The 24546-nt window shown below is 39.5% G+C and overlaps 1 protein-coding gene and 1 long non-coding RNA gene across 4 annotated transcripts; both read left to right on the top strand.

Annotated features, from left to right (window-relative positions):
- Positions 1-344: 344 nt before the first annotated feature.
- On the top strand, positions 345-19190 carry LOC127927500 (troponin I, fast skeletal muscle-like). Its single transcript, XM_052513972.1, has 7 exons — positions 345-537; positions 10426-10459; positions 10600-10636; positions 11208-11336; positions 11663-11752; positions 18597-18773; positions 19095-19190. Exons 2-7 carry the CDS (start codon positions 10452-10454, stop codon positions 19188-19190), a joined length of 537 nt encoding a protein of 178 aa, XP_052369932.1. The 5' UTR covers positions 345-537; positions 10426-10451.
- A 27-nt stretch (positions 19191-19217) lies between these two features.
- LOC127927503 (uncharacterized) lies at positions 19218-21792 on the top strand. Of its 3 annotated transcripts, none has more exons than XR_008127816.1 (3): positions 19218-20801; positions 20889-21201; positions 21328-21792. It is a non-coding gene; the product is annotated as an uncharacterized LOC127927503 (long non-coding RNA). The 3 variants fall into 3 exon arrangements; XR_008127814.1 differs by having other exon boundaries at positions 21265-21792; XR_008127815.1 differs by having other exon boundaries at positions 19254-19269; positions 19321-20801; positions 20889-21792.
- The last annotated feature ends 2754 nt before the right edge of the window (positions 21793-24546 follow it).

Here is a 24546-nt window from a genome sequence, read left to right as displayed (position 1 = left end):
ACTCTGTCAGACAGGCCGGGGGCAGTACTCTGTCAGACAGGCCGGGGGCAGTACTCTGTCAGACAGGCCGGGGGCAGTACTCTGTCAATAAGGCATAAAATAACAATAACAGTCTTGAAGCCTGGGGTTATTTATATGAAGGGATCCTGAGGACAGAGTGGCTGCAGCCTGCCAAGTCAAGGGATGGGTAGGAGTCTGTGCCTGAGGGAGAGGGTGGCATGGTGGGGGAACTGGGGGGTGGGTGGCAGGGTGGGGAGGGGGGGCACTAGGGAGTGGAGGGGCAGGGTGGGGGCACTGGGGAGTGGAGGGGCACTGGGGGGGTGAGATAGACTTTCAGAAGAGTGTCGGCCCATTGGTCTGGGTTGGTCTCCAAGTCCATAAAGAGTTAGGCAGGATAGTGCTGAGGCATCACTGGACAGCATTAAAACAACCGTCTGTCCAGGGCTGCGTTACAGCCACCCACCGCAGCCCTCCTCTCTGCCACTGCAGTCCCACGTTCTGTACCACTACTGCCCTGCTGGCCGGATTAACTCATAGGTGAGCCTCTGTTCTGTCTGATCCTCTCTGGTCTGCCTGATCCTCTCTGGTCTGCCCTGTTCTGTCTGATCCTGTCTGTTCTGTCTGATCCTGTCTGGTCTGTCTGATCCTCTCTGTTCTGCCTGATCCTCTCTGTTCTGCCTGATCCTCTCTGTTCTGCCTGATCCTCTCTATTCTGCCTGATCCTCTCTGTTCTGCCTGATCCTCTCTGTTCTGCCTGATCCTCTCTGTTCTGCCTGATCCTCTCTGTTCTGCCTGATCCTCTCTGTTCTGCCTGATCCTCTCTGTTCTGCCTGATCCTCTCTGTTCTGTCTGATCCTGTCTGTTCTGTCTGATCCTCTCTGTTCTGTCTGATCCTGTCTGATCCTGTCTCTGTTCTGTCTGATCCTGTCTGATCCTCTCTGTTCTGTCTGATCCTCTCTGGTCTGTCTGATCCACTCTGGTCATCTCTGTTCTGTCTGATCCTGTCTGTTCTGTCTGATCCTCTCTGGTCTGTCTGATCCTCTCTGTTTTGTCTGATCCTCTCTGTTCTGTCTGATCCTCTCTGTTCTGTCTGATCCTCTCTGTTCTGTCTGATCCTCTCTGATCATCTCTGTTTTGTCTGATCCTGTCTGATCATCTCTGTTTTGTCTGGTCATCTCTGTTCTGTTCTGTGTGTGTGTTGTCTTTCCCCTGTCCTAGTTCAACTATGGTACGCTGAACGTGTGAATCATAAATGTCTATCATTAATTAACTCATAGCTGAGCCCCTCTCTGTGTGTGTTTGAGATGAGGTTGTGTCCTTGTCTTAGTTGAGCTATAGTACCACTGGAAGTGGGAACACTAGCATTGCTCTGGTCTGGAACACCTGTTTTCTGGGTTTGGTGGTTTTGGTCATGATGAGGTGATAACATGAGGAATGAGCCGTGGTCACCTGAACTGATGGAGTCCTGGGTTTCTGTGTTTGGTCATGATGAGGTGATAACATGAGGAATGAGCCGTGGTCACCTGAACTAATGGAGTCCTGGGTTTCTGTGTTTGGTCATGATGAGGTGATAACATGAGGAATGAGCCGTGGTCACCTGAACTAATGGAGTCCTGGGTTTCTGTGTTTGGTCATGATGAGGTGATAACATGAGGAATGAGCCGTGGTCACCTGAACTAATGGAGTCCTGGGTTTCTGTGTTTGGTCATGATGAGGTGATAACATGAGGAATGAGCCATGGTCACCTGAACTAATGGAGTCCTGGGTTTGGTCATGACGAGGTGATAACATGAGGAATGAGCCGTGGTCACCTGAACTAATGGAGTCCTGGGTTTCTGTGTTTGGTCATGATGAGGTGATAACATGAGGAATGAGCCATGGTCACCTGAACTAATGGGAGTCCTGGGTTTGGTCATGACGAGGTGATAACATGAGGAATGAGCCGTGGTCACCTGAACTAATGGGAGTCCTGGGTTTGGTCATGATGAGGTGATAACATGAGGAATGAGACGTGGTCACCTGAACTAATGGAGTCCTGGGTTTCTGTGTTTGGTGGTTTTGGTCATGACGAGGTGATAACATGAGGAATGAGCCGTGGTCACCTGAACTAATGGAGTCCTGGGTTTCTGTGTTTGGTGGTTTTGGTCATGACGAGGTGATAACATGAGGAATGAGCCGTGGTCACCTGAACTAATGGAGTCCTGGGTTTCTGTGTTTGGTCATGATGAGGTGATAACATGAGGAATGAGCCGTGGTCACCTGAACTAATGGAGTCCTGGGTTTCTGTGTTTGGTGGTTTTGGTCATGACGAGGTGATAACATGAGGAATGAGCCGTGGTCACCTGAACTAATGGAGTCCTGGGTTTCTGTCAGTTGTTGCTGTTAGAGCTACTGTTAGTAGCATAATGGACGCTTGACGAGAAAAATCTCCATTTAATTGTTAAATACCAATACGTTACTGCCGATTCCTTCATCAAGGTATTTTCCACCTTCTACCTCATAATGTATCTGATTGGTTAATTGGTTAACTGTGTGTTGGGGAATGTTCATATTCATGTGTGAAGTGTATGAATCCAACAAGAGATCAGACAACGATGTCATAATACAATGCATTCATTCATTGTCAGAAAGGGTTTTGGTCTGAAGTTGTGAGTTCACAGTGTCTTGTGTATCCTAGTGTACGTGAAGCAGGATGTGGACCCATGCATTATTAAAGGTTATAGGCATTTCAAAGCCACGCCATCTTTTGTGATTAATAATGACAATGATGGATGGGAACCTCTCAGACGTTTACATATCCTCTTAGTGTTTACAATTATATCTGAGATGTCACAGTGAACCAAATTCCCCAAATGTCAAAAGTCAATTAGGAAAAAGCATTTCAAAGTGAGAACATTTTCTGATCATAACGACAAATCACTGTATTAATGACTGATGATACAGACAGCCTATCCCTGAATCAGACTAGATCCATATTAATGACAGATGATACAGACAGCCTATCCCTGAATCAGACTAGATCCATATTAATGACAGACAGCCTATCCCTGAATCAGACTAGATCCATATGAATGACAGACAGCCTATCCCTGAATCAGACTAGATCCATATTAATGACAGACAGCCTATCCCTGAATCAGACTAGATCCATATTAATGACAGATGATACAGACAGCCTATCCCTGAATCAGACTAGATCCATATTAATGACAGACAGCCTATCCCTGAATCAGACTAGATCCATATTAATGACAGATGATACAGACAGCCTATCCCTGAAGATCCATATTAACTAGATCCATATAGATAATGACAGACAGCCTATCCCTGAATCAGACTAGATCCATATGAATGCCAGGGGATACAGACAGCCTATCCCTGAATCAGACTAGATCCATATTAATGACAGACAGACAGCCTATCCCTGAATCAGACTAGATCCATATGAATGCCAGGGGATACAGACAGCCTATCCCTGAATCAGACTAGATCCATATTAATGACAGACAGCCTATCCCTGAATCAGACTAGATCCATATTAATGACAGATGATACAGACAGCCTATCCCTGAATCAGACTAGATCCATATTAATGACAGACAGCCTATCCCTGAATCAGACTAGATCCATATTAATGACAGACAGCCTGTAGCTGAATCAGACTAGATCCATATTAATGACAGATGATACAGACAGCCTATCCCTGAATCAGACTAGATCCATATTAATGACAGATGATACAGACAGCCTATCCCTGAATCAGACTAGATCCATATTAATGACAGACAGCCTATCCCTGAATCAGACTAGATCCATATTAATGACAGACGATACAGACAGCCTATCCCTGAATCAGACTAGATCCATATTAATGACAGACAGCCTATCCCTGAATCAGACTAGATCCATATTAATGACAGATGATACAGACAGCCTATCCCTGAATCAGACTAGATCCATATTAATGACAGATGATACAGACAGCCTATCCCTGAATCAGACTAGATCCATATTAATGACAGATGATACAGACAGCCTATCCCTGAATCAGACTAGATCCATATTAATGACAGATGATACAGACAGCCTATCCCTGAATCAGACTAGATCCATATTAATGACAGACAGCCTATCCCTGAATCAGACTAGATCCATATTAATGACAGATGATACAGACAGCGTATCCCTGAATCAGAGTAGATTCATGGGATAGTTTTCCTTTAGGTTGGTTTATCTCACTGAGGTGACACCAGATGTCCTGCAGACATGATTCATTTACAATCTGAGGATGCTACCATCCCACCTGCCTCTGGCCCCTTCCACCAACTGGGGCCAAAGACCTCATCAACACCGACACTCAAGCCTATAAAGTTATACCCCAGGGGGTGTGTTTTAAATATGGGCCCTGTAAGACATATTGTCTGTGTTGATATGTTTGATTAGAAAATAGATTGTGGTTCACTAACATACGTAGGCTATCTGTGGTTCACTAACATACGTAGGCTATCTGTGGTTCACTAACATACGTAGGCTATCTGTGGTTCACTAACATACGTAGGCTATCTGTGGTTCACTAACATACGTAGGCTATCTGTGGTTCACTAACATACGTAGGCTATCTGTGGTTCACTAACATACGTAGGCTATCTGTGGTTCACTAACATACGTAGGCTATCTGTGGTTCACTAACATACGTAGGCTATCTGTGGTTCACTAACATACGTAGGCTATCTGTGGTTCACTAACATATGTAGGCTATCTGTGGTTCACTAACATATGTAGGCTATCTGTGGTTCACTAACATACGTAGGCTATCTGTGGTTCACTAACATACGTAGGCTATCTGTGGTTCACTAACATACGTAGGCTATCTGTGGTTCACTAACATATGTAGGCTATCTGTGGTTCACTAACATACGTAGGTTATCTGTGGTTCACTAACATATGTAGGCTATCTGTGGTTCACTAACATATGTAGGCTATCTGTGGTTCACTAACATATGTAGGCTATCTGTGGTTCACTAACATATGTAGGCTATCTGTGGTTCACTAACATATGTAGGCTATCTGTGGTTCACTAACATATGTAGGCTATCTGTGGTTCACTAACATACGTAGGCTATCTGTGGTTCACTAACATACGTAGGCTATCTGTGGTTCACTAACATATGTAGGCTATCTGTGGTTCACTAACATACGTAGGCTATCTGTGGTTCACTAACATACGTAGGCTATCTGTGGTTCACTAACATACGTAGGCTATCTGTGGTTCACTAACATACGTAGGCTATCTGTGGTTCACTAACATACGTAGGCTATCTGTGGTTCACTAACATATGTAGGCTATCTGTGGTTCACTAACATATGTAGGCTATCTGTGGTTCACTAACATACGTAGGCTATCTGTGGTTCACTAACATACGTAGGCTATCTGTGGTTCACTAACATATGTAGGCTATCTGTGGTTCACTAACATATGTAGGTTATCTGTGGTTCACTAACATACGTAGGCTATCTGTGGTTCACTAACATATGTAGGCTATCTGTGGTTCACTAACATACGTAGGCTATCTGTGTCTCACTAACATACGTAGGCTATCTGTGGTTCACTAACATACGTAGGCTATCTGTGGTTCACTAACATAGTGTAGGCTAGATCTGTGGTTCACTAACATATTGTAGGCTATCTTGGTTCACTAACATATAGGCTATCTGTGGTTCACTGGAACATACGTAGGCTATCTGTGGTTCACTAACATATGTAGGCTATCTGTGGTTCACTAACATACGTAGGCTATCTGTGGTTCACTAACATATGTAGGCTATCTGTGGTTCACTAACATACAGGCTATCTGTGGTTCACTAACATACGTAGGCTATCTGTGGTTCACTAACATATGTAGGCTATCTGTGGTTCACTAGGTGATACGTAGGCTATCTGTGGTTCACTAACATACGTAGGCTATCTGTGGTTCACTAACATACGCAGGCTATCTGTGGTTCACTAACATACGTAGGCTATCTGTGGTTCACTAACATACGTAGGCTATCTGTGGTTCACTAACATATTTTTTGTAGGCTATCTGTGGTTCACTAACATATGTAGGCTATCTGTGGTTCACTAACATACGTAGGCTATCTGTGGTTCAGCTAACATACGTAGGCTATCTGTGTTCACTAACATATGTAGGCTATCTGTGGTTCACTAACATGCGTAGGCTATCTGTGGTTCACTAACATACGTAGGCTATCTGTGGTTCACTAACATACGTAGGCTATCTGTGGTTCACTAACATACGTAGGCTATCTGTGGTTCACTAACATACGTAGGCTATCTGTGGTTCACTAACATATGTAGGCTATCTGTGGTTCACTAACATATGTAGGCTAGTGGTATCATGTAGGCTATCTGTGGTTCACTAACATATGTAGGCTATCTGTGGTTCACTAACATACGTAGGCTATCTGTGGTTCACTAACATAGTTTGTAGGCTATCTGTGGTTCACTAACATATGTAGGCTATCTGTGGTTCAGGCTATCTGTGGTTCACTAACATACGTAGGCTATCTGTGGTTCACTAACATATGTAGGCTATCTGTGGTTCACTAACATACGTAGGCTATCTGTGGTTCACTAACATACGTAGGCTATCTGTGGTTCACTAACATACGTAGGCTATCTGTGGTTCACTAACATATGTAGGCTATCTGTGGTTCACTAACATATGCCTGTCACTAGGCTATCTGTGGTTCACTAACATACGTAGGCTATCTGTGGTTCACTAACATACCGTAGGCTATCTGTGGTTCACTAACATATGTAGGCTATCTGTGGTTCCATACCTGTCACTAACGTAGGCTATCTGTGGTTCACTAACATACGTAGGCTATCTGTGGTTCACTAACATATGCAGGCTATCTGTGGTTCACTAACATACTGTCCGGCTATCTGTGGTTCACTAACATACGTAGGCTATCTGTGGTTCCAGAGCTAACATACGTAGGCTATCTGTGGTTCACTAACATACGTAGGCTATCTGTGGTTCACTAACATACGTAGGCTATCTGTGGTTCACTAACATATGTAGGCTATCTGTGGTTCACTAACATATGTAGGCTATCTGTGGTTCACTAACATACGTAGGCTATCTGTGGTTCACTAACATACGTAGGCTATCTGTGGTTCACTAACATACGTAGGCTAACATCTGGCTGGTTCACTAACATATGTAGGCTATCTGTGGTTCACTAACATACGTAGGCTATCTGTGTTTTGTAACATATGTAGGCTATCTGTGGTTCATTAACATACGTAGGCTATCTGTGGTTCACTAACATATGTAGGCTATCTGTGGTTCACTAACATATGTAGGCTATCTGTGGTTCACTAACATACGTAGGCTATCTGTGGTTCACTAACATATGTAGGCTATCTGTGGTTCACTAACATACCAGATAGGCTATCTGTGGTTCACTAACATACGTTGGCTATCTGTGGTTCACTAACATATGTAGGCTATCTGTGGTTCACTAACATACGTAGGCTATCTGTGGTTCACTAACATATGTAGGCTATCTGTGGTTCACTAACATACGTAGGCTATCTGTGGTTCACTAACATATGTAGGCTATCTGTGGTTCACTAACATATGTAGGCTATCTGTGGTTCACTAACATACGTAGGCTATCTGTGGTTCACTAACATACGTAGGCTATCTGTGGTTCACTAACATACGTAGGCTATCTGTGGTTCACTAACATATGTAGGCTATCTGTGGTTCACTAACATATGTAGGCTATCTGTGGTTCACTAACATATGTAGGCTATCTGTGGTTCACTAACATACGTAGGCTATCTGTGGTTCACTAACATATGTAGGCTATCTGTGGTTCACTAACATACGTAGGCTATCTGTGGTTCACTAACATATGTAGGCTATCTGTGGTTCACTAACATATGTAGGCTATCTGTGGTTCACTAACATACGTAGGCTATCTGTGGTTCACTAACATATGTAGGCTATCTGTGGTTCACTAACATACGTAGGCTATCTGTATCTGTTTCACTAACATACGTAGGCTATCTGTGGTTCACTAACATACGTAGGCTATCTGTGGTTCACTAACATACGTAGGCTATCTGTGGTTCACTAACATATGTAGGCTATCTGTGGTTCACTAACATATGTAGGCTATCTGTGGTTCACTAACATATGTAGGCTATCTGTGGTTCACTAACATATGTAGGCTATCTGTGGTTCACTAACATACGTAGGCTATCTGTGGTTCACTAACATATGTAGGCTATCTGTGGTTCACTAACATACGTAGGCTATCTGTGGTTCACTAACATATGTAGGCTATCTGTGGTTCACTAACATACGTAGGCTATCTGTGGTTCACTAACATATGTAGGCTATCTGTGGTTCACTAACATATGTAGGCTATCTGTGGTTCACTAACATACGTAGGCTATCTGTGGTTCACTAACATACGTAGGCTATCTGTGGTTCACTAACATATGTAGGCTATCTGTGGTTCACTAACATACGTAGGCTATCTGTGGTTCACTAACATACGTAGGCTATCTGTGGTTCATTAACATACGTAGGCTATCTGTGGTTCACTAACATACGTAGGCTATCTGTGGTTCACTAACATACGTAGGCTATCTGTGGTTCACTAACATACGTAGGCTATCTGTGGTTCACTAACATACATGTAGGCTATCTGTGGTTCACTAACATATGTAGGCTATCTGTGGTTCACTAACATACGTAGGCTATCTGTGGTTCACTAACATACGTAGGCTATCTGTGGTTCACTAACATATGTAGGCTATCTGTGGTTCACTAACATACGTAGGCTATCTGTTATTCACTAACATATAGTAGGCTATCTGTGGTTCACTAACATACGTAGGCTATCTGTGGTTCACTAACATACGTAGGCTATCTGTGGTTCACTAACATACGTAGGCTATCTGTGGTTCACTAACATACGTAGGCTATCTGTGGTTCACTAACATACGTAGGCTATCTGTGGTTCACTAACATACGTAGGCTATCTGTGGTTCACTAACATACGTAGGCTATCTGTGGTTCACTAACATACGTAGGCTATCTGTGGTTCAGGCTTCATATCCCTGGTGTTTCACTATACGTTTTTTAAAAGTCATATCTATTGTTTAGTGATCTATTTAAATTACATGTATTTTCTATTTTATTCTTATGATCACAAAACAGTGACAATGTGACAGCCTGTTATAGTCTGTAGAGTAATACTCAGTAATAGTCAGTGAATAGTCGGTGATAGTCGTGATAGTCAGTGATAGTCGGAATAGTCAGTGATAGTCGATAGTCAATAGTCAGTTATAGTCAGTTATAGTCAGTTATAGTCAGTGATACTCAGTTATAGTCAGTAATAGTCAGTAATAGTCAGTGATACTCAGTTATAGTCAGTAATAGTCAGTAATAGTCAGTAATAATCAGTTATAGTCAGTTATAGTCAGTAATAGTCAGTAATAATCAGTTATAGTCAGTAATAGTCAGTGATACTCAGTAATACTCAGTAATACTCAGTAATACTCAGTAATAGTCAGTGATACTCAGTAATACTCAGTGATACTCAGTGATAGTAATGATCAGTAATGATCAGTAAAACTCTGTGATACTCTGTGATAGTCAATAATACTCAGTAATAATCCAAGCATTACAGTGAATAGGAACATTAATTTCCTCTTTGAAGTTGAAGACCTTTAGGAAAAATCTTAGGCACTTGGGAACGTGTCCTGGCTGAAGTTTGTTTGTTTCTGTCTGTAACAGCCAAGTCGTGGTGAGAACCGCTGATACCTCACACAGTATCAGATCTTAATGTCAGTCAGGAGACGTATAGCTAAACTTAGCCGCTAGTCTCATTCCCTGTGTCTTTTTCAGTGTTTTCATGTATTGTCCACTGTATGTCAGTTGACAGAAAAATGATAGAAAACATAGATGTACAATTTGAATAGAAAATACTTTATTTAGTGACGTAACACATTGGCTACTTTATGTCCAACCTTTTTACTTGATGATGATGTTGATGATGAAGACTTTGTAACATAGTGGTCCCTGGGGGAGGCATAGACTCTTCCTGGCTGTTTGGGGTTTTAGGCTGGGTTTCTGTACAGCACGTTGAGATATCAGCTGATGTACGAAGGGCTATATAAATACATTTGATTTGATTTGCTGATTTGGTTGTTAAGTAAAGGAACAAGGAACGTGACAGGGGATCTTTCTTGGAACTGGCTTGTGTGTGTCATGGCTGCCGTACATTGTGTGTCGTTTTTATATATATAATAATAATATATGCATTGGATGGAACAGTCATCACTGTTAAAAACCAGCAGAATATAATTGAACTGTAGTGTTTTTACTTCTTCCTCAGAACGGTGAAAAGACCAAACAGACATCATGTCTGAGTGAGTAAAAGTGGATTTCAACATTTGCATATATCCAGAATTGTATTTATTGTATTTATTTCACAAAATGCAACAAAATGATCATACCTGTTCCTGAACAACAAGAGAATGATATGTATTGTACTCACCTTTTCTGACAGGAAAAAGATGTCATCGAGCCGCAAGCATCATCTGAAGGTAACCAACGGCAACTTCCATAACTTCTTCATGACCTCTCGAAGATTCTATCCAGTTAGTGACTCAACAGAGATCTTATATAAACAGCTTAGAGATCTCTTACCTCTTAAACATTATGACAAAAATACCACTTGTGATTTGTACAATTTTTTTTACAATCAATCCAACCACTTTTTTGATAACAAATGTTAACAAATCAAAAATATAAAAGACAATCACTGCTTTGAGGCCTTTCCCTTATTAAGACTGGACTATTTTAAAAACAAAGAAAACTACATTTTAAGTGAGAATAAGCATTGGTCTGAAGCTGAAAAACAGTGATTCACATGAGCACCGCAACGCCTATTCCACCCATGTTCTACCAAGGTTTTCCAGCCCACAGCTTTGACCTACCACAGTAACTATGTTGGTATGGTACTTCCAGCTGTGTGTAGGCAGGTTTCTTAGGATTCAACCCTTCTACCGTAACTAGATCAACTTTTGTAGTAAATATCTGTAAAATGCTTCAGATAATTCATCTTTCAAGTACATTAAAAAAAAATAAGGTTTCTGTGTTGTTGCTGTCCCCCAGAGCCTGATGCTCCAGATCGCCCAGGAACTGATAGCGGAAGAGGAAGCCCAGTCTTTAGAGGACAGGAAACAGTACATGAGTGAACATATCACTCCTCTGCAGCTCACAGGATCCATTGCAGAACTCCAGGTATCACAATGGCTGCGTTGAGACAGGCAGCCCAGTTCTCATCATTTTATTCATTAATTGTTCTGTTGACCAATCAGCTCTGAAAAATATTTTATATGAAAAGACCTGATGTGATTGGTCAATAGACCTATTAGTAGAAAAAAAATATCAGAATTGGGCTGTCTGTGTTAATGCCAGTTGTAGTTGTTATCGTTTCCTTTCACAATATAACAGTACAATTGGATTGCATTTTACACTAGTAATATCCCATTTAACAACAACATTTGTAATGTAACACATTGGCTGTCTGTCTCGTGTTATGAGTCACTGTGATTGTCTCTGAACAGGACCTGTGTAAGAAGATGCACCAGAAGATTGATGTGATAGATGAGGAGAGATACGACCTGGGCAGCAAAGTTGGCAAAAGTGACAAAGAGGTGGGGTTATATCTGATCTGTATTGCTAAAGAGGTGGGGTTATATCTGATCTGTATTGCTAAAGAGGTGGGGTTATATCTGATCTGTAATGCTAAAGAGGTGGGGTTATATCTGATCTGTAATGCTAAAGAGGTGGGGTTATATCTGATCTGTAATGCTAAAGAGGTGGGGTTATATCTGATCTGTAATACTAAAGAGGTGGGGTTGTATCTGATCTGTAATGATAAAGAGGTGGGGTTATATCTGATCTGTAATGATAAAGAGGTGGGGTTATATCTGATCTGTAATGATAAAGAGGTGGGGTTGTATCTGATCTGTAATGATAAAGAGGTGGGGTTATATCTGATCTGTAATGATAAAGAGGTGGGGTTATATCTGATATACTGTAATGATAAAGAGGTAATGATAAAGGGTTATATCTGATCTGTAATGATAAAGAGGTGGGGTATCTGATCTGTAATGCTAAAGAGGTGGGGTTATATCTGATCTGTAATGATAAAGAGGTGGGGTCTGTAATGATAAAGAGGTGGGGTTATATCTGATCTGTAATGATAAAGAGGTGGGGTTGTATCTGATCTGTAATGCTAAAGAGGTGGGGTTATATCTGATCTGTAATGATAAAGAGGTGGGGTTATATCTGATCTGTAATGATAAAGAGGTGGGGTTATATCTGATCTGTAATGCTGTAATGCTCTAGTCGGCTGGCCCTCACTACATATTCGTCGCCAGACCCACTGGCTCCAGGTCATTTACAAGTCCATGCTAGGTAAAGCTCCGCCTTATCTCAGTTCACTGGTCACGATGGCAACACCCATCCGTAGCACGCGCTCCAGCAGGTGTATCTCACTGATCATCCCTAAAGCCAACACCTCATTTGGCCGCCTTTCGTTCCAGTACTCTGCTGCCTGTGACTGGAACGAATTGCAAAAATCGCTGAAGTTGGAGACTTTTATCTCCCTCACCAACTTCAAACATCAGCTATCCGAGCAGCTAACCGATCGCTGCAGCTGTACATAGTCTATAGGTAAATAGCTCACCCTTTTTCACCTACCTCATTCCCATACTGTTTTTATACTGTTTTTATTTATTTACTTTTCTGCTCTTTTGCACACCAATATCTCTACCTGTACATGCCCATCTGATCATTTATCACTCCAGTGTTAATCTGCAAAATTGTATTATTCGCCTACCTCCTCATGCCTTTTGCACACATTGTATATAGACTGCCCATTTTTTTCTACTGTGTTATTGACTTGCTAATTGTTTACTCCATGTGTAACTCTGTTGTCTGTTCACACTGCTATGCTTTATCTTGGCCAGGTCGCAGTTGCAAATGAGAACTTGTTCTCAACTAGCCTACCTGGTTAAATAAAGGTGAAATAAAAAAATAAATAAAAAAAAATGATAAAGAGGTGGGGTTATATCTGATATAATGTAATGATAAAGAGGTGGGGTTATATCTGATCTGTAATGATAAAGAGGTGGGGTTATATCTGATATAATGTAATGATAAAGAGGTGGGGTTATATCTGATATACTGTATTGCTAAAGAGGTGGGGTTATATATGATCTGTAATGATAAAGAGGTGGGGTTATATCTGATCTGTAATGATAAAGAGGTGGGGTTATATCTGATCTGTAATGATAAAGAGGTGGGGTTATATAAATAAAGAGGTGGGGTTATATCTGATATAATGTAATGATAAAGAGGTGGGGTTATATATGATCTGTAATGATAAAGAGGTGGGGTTATATCTGATATACTGTATTGCTAAAGAGGTGGGGTTATATATGATCTGTAATGATAAAGAGGTGGGGTTATATCTGATCTGTAATGATAAAGAGGTGGGGTTATATCTGATATACTGTATTGCTAAAGAGGTGGGGTTATATATGATCTGTAATGATAAAGAGGTGGGGTTATATCTGATCTGTAATGATAAAGAGGTGGGGTTATATCTGATATACTGTATTGCTAAAGAGGTGGGGTTATATCTGATCTGTAATGATAAAGAGGTGGGGTTATATCTGATCTGTAATGATAAAGAGGTGGGGTTATATCTGATCTGTAATGATAAAGAGGTGGGGTTATATCTGATCTGTAATGATAAAGAGGTGGGGTTATATCTGATCTGTAATGATAAAGAGGTGGGGTTATATCTGATCTGTAATGATAAAGAGGTGGGGTTATATCTGATATACTGTATTGCTAAAGAGGTGGGGTTATATCTGATCTGTAATGCTAAAGAGGTGGGGTTATATCTGATATACTGTAATGCTAAAGAGGTGGGGTTATATCTGATATACTGTATTGCTAAAGAGGTGGGGTTATATCTGATCTGTAATGATAAAGAGGTGGGGTTATATCTGATATAATGTAATGATAAAGAGGTGGGGTTATATCTGATATACTGTATTGCTAAAGAGGTGGGGTTATATCTGATCTGTAATGATAAAGAGGTGGGGTTATATCTGATCTGTAATGATAAAGAGGTGGGGTTATATCTGATCTGTAATGATAAAGAGGTGGGGTTATATCTGATATAATGTAATGATAAAGAGGTGGGGTTATATCTGATATACTGTATTGCTAAAGAGGTGGGGTTATATATGATCTGTAATGATAAAGAGGTGGGGTTATATCTGATCTGTAATGATAAAGAGGTGGGGTTATATCTGATATACTGTATTGCTAAAGAGGTGGGGTTATATCTGATCTGTAATGATAAAGAGGTGGGGTTATATCTGATCTGTAATGATAAAGAGGTGGGGTTATATCTGATATACTGTATTGCTAAAGAGGTGGGGTTATATCTGATCTGTAATGATAAAGAGGTGGGGTTATATCTGATCTGTAATGATAAAGAGGTGGGGTTATATCTGATATACTGTATTGCTAAAGAGGTGGGGTTATATCTGATCTGTAATGATAAAGAGGTGGGGTTATATCTGATCTGTAATGATAAAGAGGTGGGGTTATATCTGATCTGTAATGATAAAGAGGTGGGGTTGTATCTGATCTGTAATGATAAAGAGGTGGGGTTATATCTGATCTGTAATGATAAAGAGGTGGGGTTATATCTGATATACTGTATTGCTAAAGAGGTGGGGTTATATCTGATCTGTTATGATAAAGAGGTGGGGTTATATCTGATAAAGTATTGGTAAAGAGGTGGGGTTATATCTGATCTGTAATGATAAAGAGGTGGGGTTATATCTGATCTGTATTGGTAAAGAGGTGGGGTTATATCTGATCTGTATTGGTAAAGAGGTGGGGTTATATCTGATCTGTAATGATAAAGAGGTGGGGTTATATCTGATCTGTAATGATAAAGAGGTGGGGTTATATCTGATCTGTAATGATAAAGAGGTGGGGTTGTATCTGATCTGTAATGATAAAGAGGTGGGGTTATATCTGATCTGTAATGATAAAGAGGTGGGGTTATATCTGATCTGTAATGATAAAGAGGTGGGGTTATATCTGATATACTGTATTGCTAAAGAGGTGGGGTTATATCTGATCTGTAATGATAAAGAGGTGGGGTTATATCTGATATAATGTAATGATAAAGAGGTGGGGTTATATCTGATCTGTAATGATAAAGAGGTGGGGTTATATCTGATCTGTAATGATAAAGAGGTGGGGTTATATCTGATATACTGTATTGCTAAGGAGGTGGGGTTATATCTGATCTGTAATGATAAAGAGGTGGGGTTATATCTGATCTGTATTGGTAAAGAGGTGGGGTTATATCTGATATAATGTAGTGATAAAGAGGTGGGGTTATATCTGATCTGTATTGGTAAAGAGGTGGGGTTATATCTGATCTGTAATGATAAAGAGGTGGGGTTATATCTGATCTGTATTGGTAAAGAGGTGGGGTTATATCTGATCTGTAATGATAAAGAGGTGGGGTTATATCTGATCTGTATTGGTAAAGAGGTGGGGTTATATCTGATATAATGTAATGATAAAGAGGTGGGGTTATATCTGATCTGTAATGATAAAGAGGTGGGGTTATATCTGATCTGTAATGATAAAGAGGTGGGGTTATATCTGATATAATGTAATGATAAAGAGGTGGGGTTATATCTGATATAATGTAATGATAAAGAGGTGGGGTTATATCTGATATAATGTAATGAAAGAGGTGGGGTTATATCTGATCTGTATTGGTAAAGAGGTGGGGTTATATCTGATATAATGTAATGATAAAGAGGTGGGGTTATATCTGATCTGTAATGGTAAAGAGGTGGGGTTATATCTGATCTGTAATGATAAAGAGGTGGGGTTATATCTGATCTGTAATGATAAAGAGGTGGGGTTGTATCTGATCTGTAATGATAAAGGGGTGGGGTTATATCTGAATGATAAAGAGGTGTATATCTGATAAAAGAGGTGGGGTTATATCTGATCTGTATTGGTAAAGAGGTGGGGTTATATCTGATATAATGTAATGATAAAGAGGTGGGGTTATATCTGATCTGTAATGATAAAGAGGTGGGGTTATATCTGATATAATGTAATGATAAAGAGGTGGGGTTATATCTGATCTGTAATGATAAAGAGGTGGGGTTATATCTGATATAATGTAATGATAAAGAGGTGGGTTATATCTGATCTGTAATGATAAAGAGGTGGGGTTATATCTGATCTGTAATGATAAAGAGGTGGGGTTATATCTGATATAATGTATTGATAAAGAGGTGGGGTTATATCTGATCTGTAATGATAAAGAGGTGGGGTTATATCTGATCTGTAATGATAAAGAGGTGGGGTTATATCTGATCTGTAATGATAAAGAGGTGGGGTTGTATCTGATCTGTAATGATAAAGAGGTGGGGTTATATCTGATCTGTAATGATAAAGAGGTGGGGTTATATCTGATCTGTATTGGTAAAGAGGTGGGGTTATATCTGATATAATGTAATGATAAAGAGGTGGGGTTATATCTGATATAATTTAATGATAAAGAGGTGGGGTTATATCTGATCTGTAATGATAAAGAGGTGGGGTTATATCTGATATACTGTATTGCTAAGGAGGTGGGGTTATATCTGATCTGTAATGATAAAGAGCTGGGGTTGTATCTGATCTGTAATGATAAAGAGGTGGGGTTATATCTGATCTGTAATGATAAAGAGGTGGGGTTATATCTGATCTGTAATGATAAAGAGGTGGGGTTATATCTGATCTGTAATGATAAAGAGGTGGGGTTATATCTGATATAATGTATTGATAAAGAGGTGGGGTTATATCTGATCTGCAATGATAAAGAGGTGGGGTTATATCTGATCTGTAATGATAAAGAGGTGGGGTTATATCTGATCTGTAATGATAAAGAGCTGGGGTTGTATCTGATCTGTAATGATAAAGAGGTGGGGTTATATCTGATCTGTAATGATAAAGAGCTGGGGTTGTATCTGATCTGTAATGATAAAGAGGTGGGGTTATATCTGATCTGTAATGATAAAGAGGTGGGGTTATATTTGATCTGTATTGGTAAAGAGGTGGGTTATATCTGATATAATGTAATGATAAAGAGGTGGGGTTATATCTGATATAATTTAATGATAAAGAGGTGGGGTTATATCTGATCTGTAATGATAAAGAGGTGGGGTTATATCTGATATACTGTATTGCTAAGGAGGTGGGGTTATATCTGATCTGTAATGATAAAGAGGTGGGGTTATATCTGATATAATGTAATGATAAAGAGGTGGGGTTATATCTGATCTGTAATGATAAAGAGGTGGGGTTATATCTGATCTGTATTGGTAAAGAGGTGGGGTTATATCTGATATAATGTAGTGATAAAGAGGTGGGGTTATATCTGATCTGTATTGGTAAAGAGGTGGGGTTATATCTGATCTGTAATGATAAAGAGGTGGGGTTATATCTGATCTGTATTGGTAAAGAGGTGGGGTTATATCTGATCTGTAATGATAAAGAGGTGGGGTTATATCTGATATAATGTAATGATAAAGAGGTGGGGTTATATCTGATCTGTAATGATAAAGAGGTGGGGTTATATCTGATCTGTAATGATAAAGAGGTGGGGTTATATCTGATCTGTATTGGTAAAGAGGTGGGGTTATATCTGATATAATGTAATGATAAAGAGGTGGGGTTATATCTGATCTGTATTGGTAAAGAGGTGGGGTTATATCTGATATAATGTAATGATAAAGAGGTGGGGTTATATCTGATATAATGTAATGATAAAGAGGTGGGGTTATATCTGATATAATTTAATGATAAAGAGGTGGGGTTATATCTGATCTGTAATGGTAAAGAGGTGGGGTTATATCTGATCTGTAATGATAAAGAGGTGGGGTTGTATCTGATCTGTAATGATAAAGAGGTGGGGTTGTATCTGATCTGTAATGATAAAGAGGTGGGGTTGTATCTGATCTGTAATGATAAAGAGGTGGGGTTATATCTGATCTGTAATGATAAAGAGGTGGGGTTATATCTGATCTGTATTGGTAAAGAGGTGGGGTTATATCTGATATAATGTAATGATAAAGAGGTGGGGTTATATCTGATCTGTAATGATAAAGAGGTGGGGTTATATCTGATATAATGTAATGATAAAGAGGTGGGGTTATATCTGATCTGTATTGGTAAAGAGGTGGGGTTACATCTGTAATGATAAAGAGGTGGGGTTATATCTGATATACTGTATTGCTAAGGAGGTGGGGTTATATCTGATCTGTAATGATAAAGAGGTGGGGTTATATCTGATATACTGTATTGCTAAAGAGGTGGGGTTATATCTGATATGTGGTGTGCGTGTAGTGTGTTTATTCTGTCTCTCTGTCTCTGTCTCTCTCTGTTCAGATTGAGGATCTGCAGATTAAAGTACAGGACCTGAAGGGCAAGTTCAAGAAGCCCGTCCTGAAGAAAGTCCGCATGTCTGCTGATGCTATGCTCCAGGCTCTGCTGGGCTCCAAACACAAGGTGTCCATGGATCTGAGGGCCAACCTGAAGCAAGTCAAGAAGGAGGTCAAGGAAGAGGTAGATTTGCTTCCAAATACTATAACTTAATATCAGTTGAGTTCGTTGTATGAGAGTTCAAGAGGATCCCACTGCTGACACCAAATGTTATATTACAAATAATGTGAGTGTAATCTGATACATTAACAAGTGGTGAAACTACTACTATAGTGTAAACACTATTTCACCCCAGCACTCTAATGTGGATGATTCTGAGTCGTTGTTTTTTTTATTTGGGATTAATTGTTGTATTACTCAAATGCACATAGAAACAAACATACATGGATCCAACACGACAAAATGTAGACTAATATATTTGATCTGCTTCTCTTCCCACCTCAGGACAAAGAATCTGTGGGTGACTGGCGTAAGAACATCGAAGACAAATCAGACAGAAAGAAGATGTTTGAGACTAAATCTGGAGATCCAGAAAAGTAGTTTGAGATGATTTGAGATCCAGACAGGAAGTAGTTTGAGACTCATAAGGAGTAGATGTTACTGGAGATCCAGACAGGAAGTAGTTTGAGACTCATAAGGAGTAGATGTTACTGGAGATCCAGACAGGAAGTATGTTTGAGACTCATAAGGAGTAGATGTTACTGGAGTTCCAGACAGGGAGATGTTAGAGACAGCTTGAACAACCTTCTGTCTTTGGTTACGAAGTTATCCAGTTATGACTCGTTTGTTTGTTTTTTTTTTTCGTCTCTGGCTAAATTAATCTAAGAGGACTGTTGTGGCAGGTGTTAATGAATTGTTATGATATCTAAGAGGTAGTTCCATCTCTCTCGGACTGTTGTAAACAGATGTTATCCTCTTGATACTAGCCATCCCGGATCCGGGATCGTGAATACAGCCTCAAGCTCATTACCATAACGCAACGTTAACTATTCATGAAAATCGCAAATGAAATGAAATTAACATGCTAGCTCTCAAGCGTAGCCTTTTGTTAACAACACTGTCATCTCAGATTCTCAAAATATGCTTCTCAACCATAGCAAAACAAGCATTTGTGTATTGATAGCTAGCGTAGCATTTAGCATTAGCATCAGCAGGCAACATTTTCACAAAAAACAGAAAAACATTAAAATAAATAATTTACCTTTGAAGAACTTCAGATGTTTTCAATGAGGAGACTCTCAGTTAGATAGCAAATGTTCTGTTTTTCCTGAAAGATTATTTGTTTAGGAGAAATCGCTCCGTTTGGTGCGTCACGTTTGGCTACCAAAAAAACAAATTCAGTTATCAAAACGCTGAACTTTTTTCCAAATTAACTACATAATATCGACTGAAACATGGTAAACGTTGTTTAGAATCAATCCTCAACGTGTTTTTCACATATCTCTTCGATGATATATCGTTTGTGGAAGTGTGCGTTCTCCTCTGAATCTCAATGGAAAATGCCTCCAGTTGAAGATTACGCACCAATTTAGACAAAGGACACCGGGCGGACCCTGGCAAATGTAGTCTCTTATGGCCAATCTTCCAATGATATGCCTACAAATACGTCACAATGCTGCAGACACCTTGGGCAAACGGCAGAAAGCTTAGGCTTGTTCATGGCACATTCACAGCCATATAAGGAGACAATGTAAAACAGAGCCTCAAAAATTCTGCTCATTTCCTGTTTGAGGTTTCATCTTGGTTTCGCCTGTAGCATCAGTTCTGGGGCACTCACAGATAATATCTTTGCAGTTTTGGAAACGTCAGAGTGTTTTCTTTCCAAAGCTGACAATTATATGCATAGTCGAGCATCTTTTCGTGACAAAATATTGCGCTTAAAACGGGCACGTTTTTTTAATCCAATAATGAAATACTGCCCCTATAGTCTCACGAGGTTTAATGAATTGTAATGATATCTAAGAGGTAGTTCCATCTCTCTAGGACTGTTGTGGCAGGTGTTAATGAATTGTTATGGTATCTAAGAGGTAGTTCCATCTCCCTGGGACTGTTGTAAACAGATGTTAATGAATTGTTATGGTATCTAAGAGGTAGTTCCATCTCTCTGACTGTTGTAAACAGATGTTAATGAATTGTTATGGTATCTAAGAGGTAGTTCCATCTCTCTGACTGTTGTAAACAGATGTTAATGAATTGTAATTAAAGAGGTGGGGTTATATCTGATCTGGTATCTAAGAGGTAGTTCCATCTCTCTGACTGTTGTAAACAGATGTTAATGAATTGTTATGGTATCTAAGAGGTAGTTCCATCTCTCTCAGACTGTTGTAAACAGATGTTAATGAATTGTTATGGTATCTAAGAGGTAGTTCCATCTCTCGAGGACTGTTGTAAACAGATGTTAATGAATTGTTATGATATCTAAGAGGTAGTTCCATCTCTCTCGGACTGTTGTAAACAGATGTTAATGAATTGTAATGATATCTAAGAGGTAGTTCCATCTCTCTAGGACTGTTGTAAACAGATGTTAATGAATTGTTATGATATCTAAGAGGTAGTTCAATCTCTCTAGGACTGTTGTAAACAGGTGTTAATGAATTGTAATGATATCTAAGAGGTAGTTCCATCTCTCTAGGACTGTTGTAAACAGGTGTTAATGAATTGTTATGATATCTAAGAGGTAGTTCCATCTCTCTAGGACTGTTGTGGCAGGTGTTAATGTGCGTAATCAAAACAATCTATAATTTTGTTCCAATTCAATTTCTGAAAATAAATGATTTGCTGAAAAAAAACACGATTTATTTTGTGTATATGGCTTTCTGCTACAAGAGATAATTGAATTTCCCACAGCTGTTATACCATCACCGTACCTATGTTTGCTCTGAAATATTCTGTTGTCAAAGGGAAGCTTTCTATCAGGAATGAGGTGGACATAATCCCAAACCACATTATGGAATTCTGATTTTTGGGGATTATTTTATTGAATTGATGATGCCAGCATGGAATAGTTTAGAGTTCAGGTGGTAATCTCTGAATAACGGTACCAGATGTTGTCAGATGTATAACAGTACCAGATGTTGCCAGATGTATAACAGTACCAGATGTTACCAGATGTATAACAGTACCAGATGTTGCCAGATGTTGCCAGATGTTGCCAGATGTATAACAGTACCAGATGTTACCAGATGTTGCCAGATGTATAACAGTACCAGATGTTACCAGATGTATAACAGTACCAGATGTTACCAGATGTATAACAGTACCAGATGTTACCAGATGTATAACAGTACCAGATGTTACCAGATGTATAACAGTACCAGATGTTACCAGATGTATAACAGTACCAGATGTTACCAGATGTATAACAGTACCAGATGTTACCAGATGTATAACAGTACCAGATGTTACCAGATGTATAACAGTACCAAATGTTACCAGATGTATAACAGTACAGATGTTACCAGATGTATAACAGTACCAGATGTTACCAGATGTATAACAGTACCAGATGTTACCAGATGTATAACAGTACCAGATGTTACCAGATGTATAACATACCAGATGTTACCAGATGTATAACAGTACCAGATGTTACCAGATGTATAACAGTACCAGATGTTATAATAATAATAATAATAATATATGTTTAGCAGATATCAAAGTTACTTACAGTCATGTGTGCATACATTCTACGATGGGTGGTCCCGGGAATGTATACAAGCAGCTCTACCAACTGAGCCACAGAAGGATGTATAACACATGTTACCAGATGTATAACAGTACCAAATGTTACCAGATGTATAACAGTACCAAATGTTACCAGATGTATAACAGTACCAGATGTTGCCAGATGTATAACAGTACCAGATGTATTACCAGATGTAGATATAACAGTACCAGATGTTGCCAGATGTATAACAGTATATACAGTACCAGATGTTACCAGATGTATAACAGTACCAGATGTTACCCAGATGTTATAACAGTACCAGATGTTACCAGATGTATAACAGTACCAGATGTTACCAGAAGTTTCTATGACTCAACATAATATGATGTTTGAGAACACAGTGAACCATAGGTCAGGTCCTATTGGTCTGCATCTAAGGAGTTGTTAGGTAAAACAGAGAAAGACAGCTAAGACATTTTTCACCGTTACACCAAGAAAATCAGATCCCACTTTTTCATACAAAATACTTGATGTAAAATGTATTATTCAACAATAAAAACATGTTTTTTTAATTTTTTAGATAAGTCAATATGACCTATATAGTACATTTCCAATGACTAAATACTATCATGACTACTTTGATATCCAATCAGTACTTTCTCTTCCTCTTTACAGGTTAGCTTGAGGTTGAATATGTTGAAGAAGACTAATAGCTGAGGAGCAAGTGGTGAAGACAACGTGGTGTGACTTTTCTGGACTCTGGATCTGAGAGCCAACTGGAGCAGACAGAGGAGGGAGGAGAACTAGGAGAGGAGGGAGGAGAACTAGGAGAGGAGGGAGGAGAACTAGGAGAGGAGGGAAGAGAACTAGGAGAGGAGGGAGGAGAACTAGGAGAGGAGGGAGGAGAACTAGGAGAGGAGGGAGGAGAACTAGGAGAGGAGGAGGAGAACTAGGAGAGGAGGGAACTAGGAGAGGGAGGGAGGAGAACTAGAGAGGAGGGAGGAGAACTAGGAGAGGAGGAGGGAGGAGGACAGGGAAAGGAGGGAGGAGAGTAGAGGTGGGTGAGTGTGGAGTGTGGTGACATCACATTTATTGTGACTAAAAATGATGCTGTAACTTCCTACTACCCATAGTTAATATCAGCATACGCAAACCTCCTGATTTAGGTCAGTTATGTCAGTCTATATATGTCAGTTATGTCAGCCTATATATGTCAGTCAGATCAGCCTATATATGTCAGTTATGTCAGCCTATATATGTCAGTCAGATCAGCCTATATATGTCAGTTATGTCAGCCTATATATGTCAGTCAGATCAGCCTATATATGTCAGTCAGATCAGCCTATATATGTCAGTTATGTCAGCCTATATATGTCAGTTATGTCAGCCTACATATGTCAGTTATGTCAGCCTACATATGTCAGTTATGTCAGCCTACATATGTCAGTTATATCAGCCTGTATATGTCAGATCAGCCTATATATGTCAGTTGTGTCAGCCTATATATGTCAGTTATGTCAGCCTATAAATGTCAGTTATGTCAGCCTATATATGTCAGATCAGCCTATATATGTCAGTTGTGTCAGCCTATATATGTCAGTTATGTCAGCCTATATATGTCAGTTATGTCAGCCTACATATGTCAGTTATGTAAGCCTACATATGTCAGTTATGTCAGCCTACATATGTCAGTTATATCAGCCTGTATATGTCAGTTATGTCAGCCTGTATATGTCAGATCAGCCTATAAATGTCAGTTATGTCAGCCTATATATGTCAGATCAGCCTACATATGTCAGTTATGTCAGCCTACATATGTCAGTTATGTCAGCCTATATATGTCAGTTGTGTCAGCCTATATATGTCAGTTATGTCAGCCTATATATGTCAGATCAGCCTACATATGTCTGTTATATCAGCCTATATATGTCAGATCAGCCTATATATGTCAGTTATGTCAGCCTATATATGTCAGTTATGTCAGCCTATATATGTCAGATCAGCCTACATATGTCTGTTATGTCAGCCTATATATGTCAGTTATGTCAGCCTATATATGTCAGTTATGTCAGCCTATAAATGTCATTTATGTCAGCCTATATATGTCAGATCAGATCAGCCTGTATATGTCAGTTATATCAGCCTATATATATCAGTTATATCAGCCTATAAATGTCAGTTATGTCAGCCTATATATGTCAGTTATGTCAGCCTATATATGTCAGTTAT

Source organism: Oncorhynchus keta, unplaced genomic scaffold, assembly GCF_023373465.1.
Source record: "Oncorhynchus keta strain PuntledgeMale-10-30-2019 unplaced genomic scaffold, Oket_V2 Un_scaffold_14703_pilon_pilon, whole genome shotgun sequence".
Lineage (NCBI taxonomy): Eukaryota > Metazoa > Chordata > Actinopteri > Salmoniformes > Salmonidae > Oncorhynchus > Oncorhynchus keta.
This window is presented reverse-complemented; position numbering and strand designations above follow the sequence as displayed.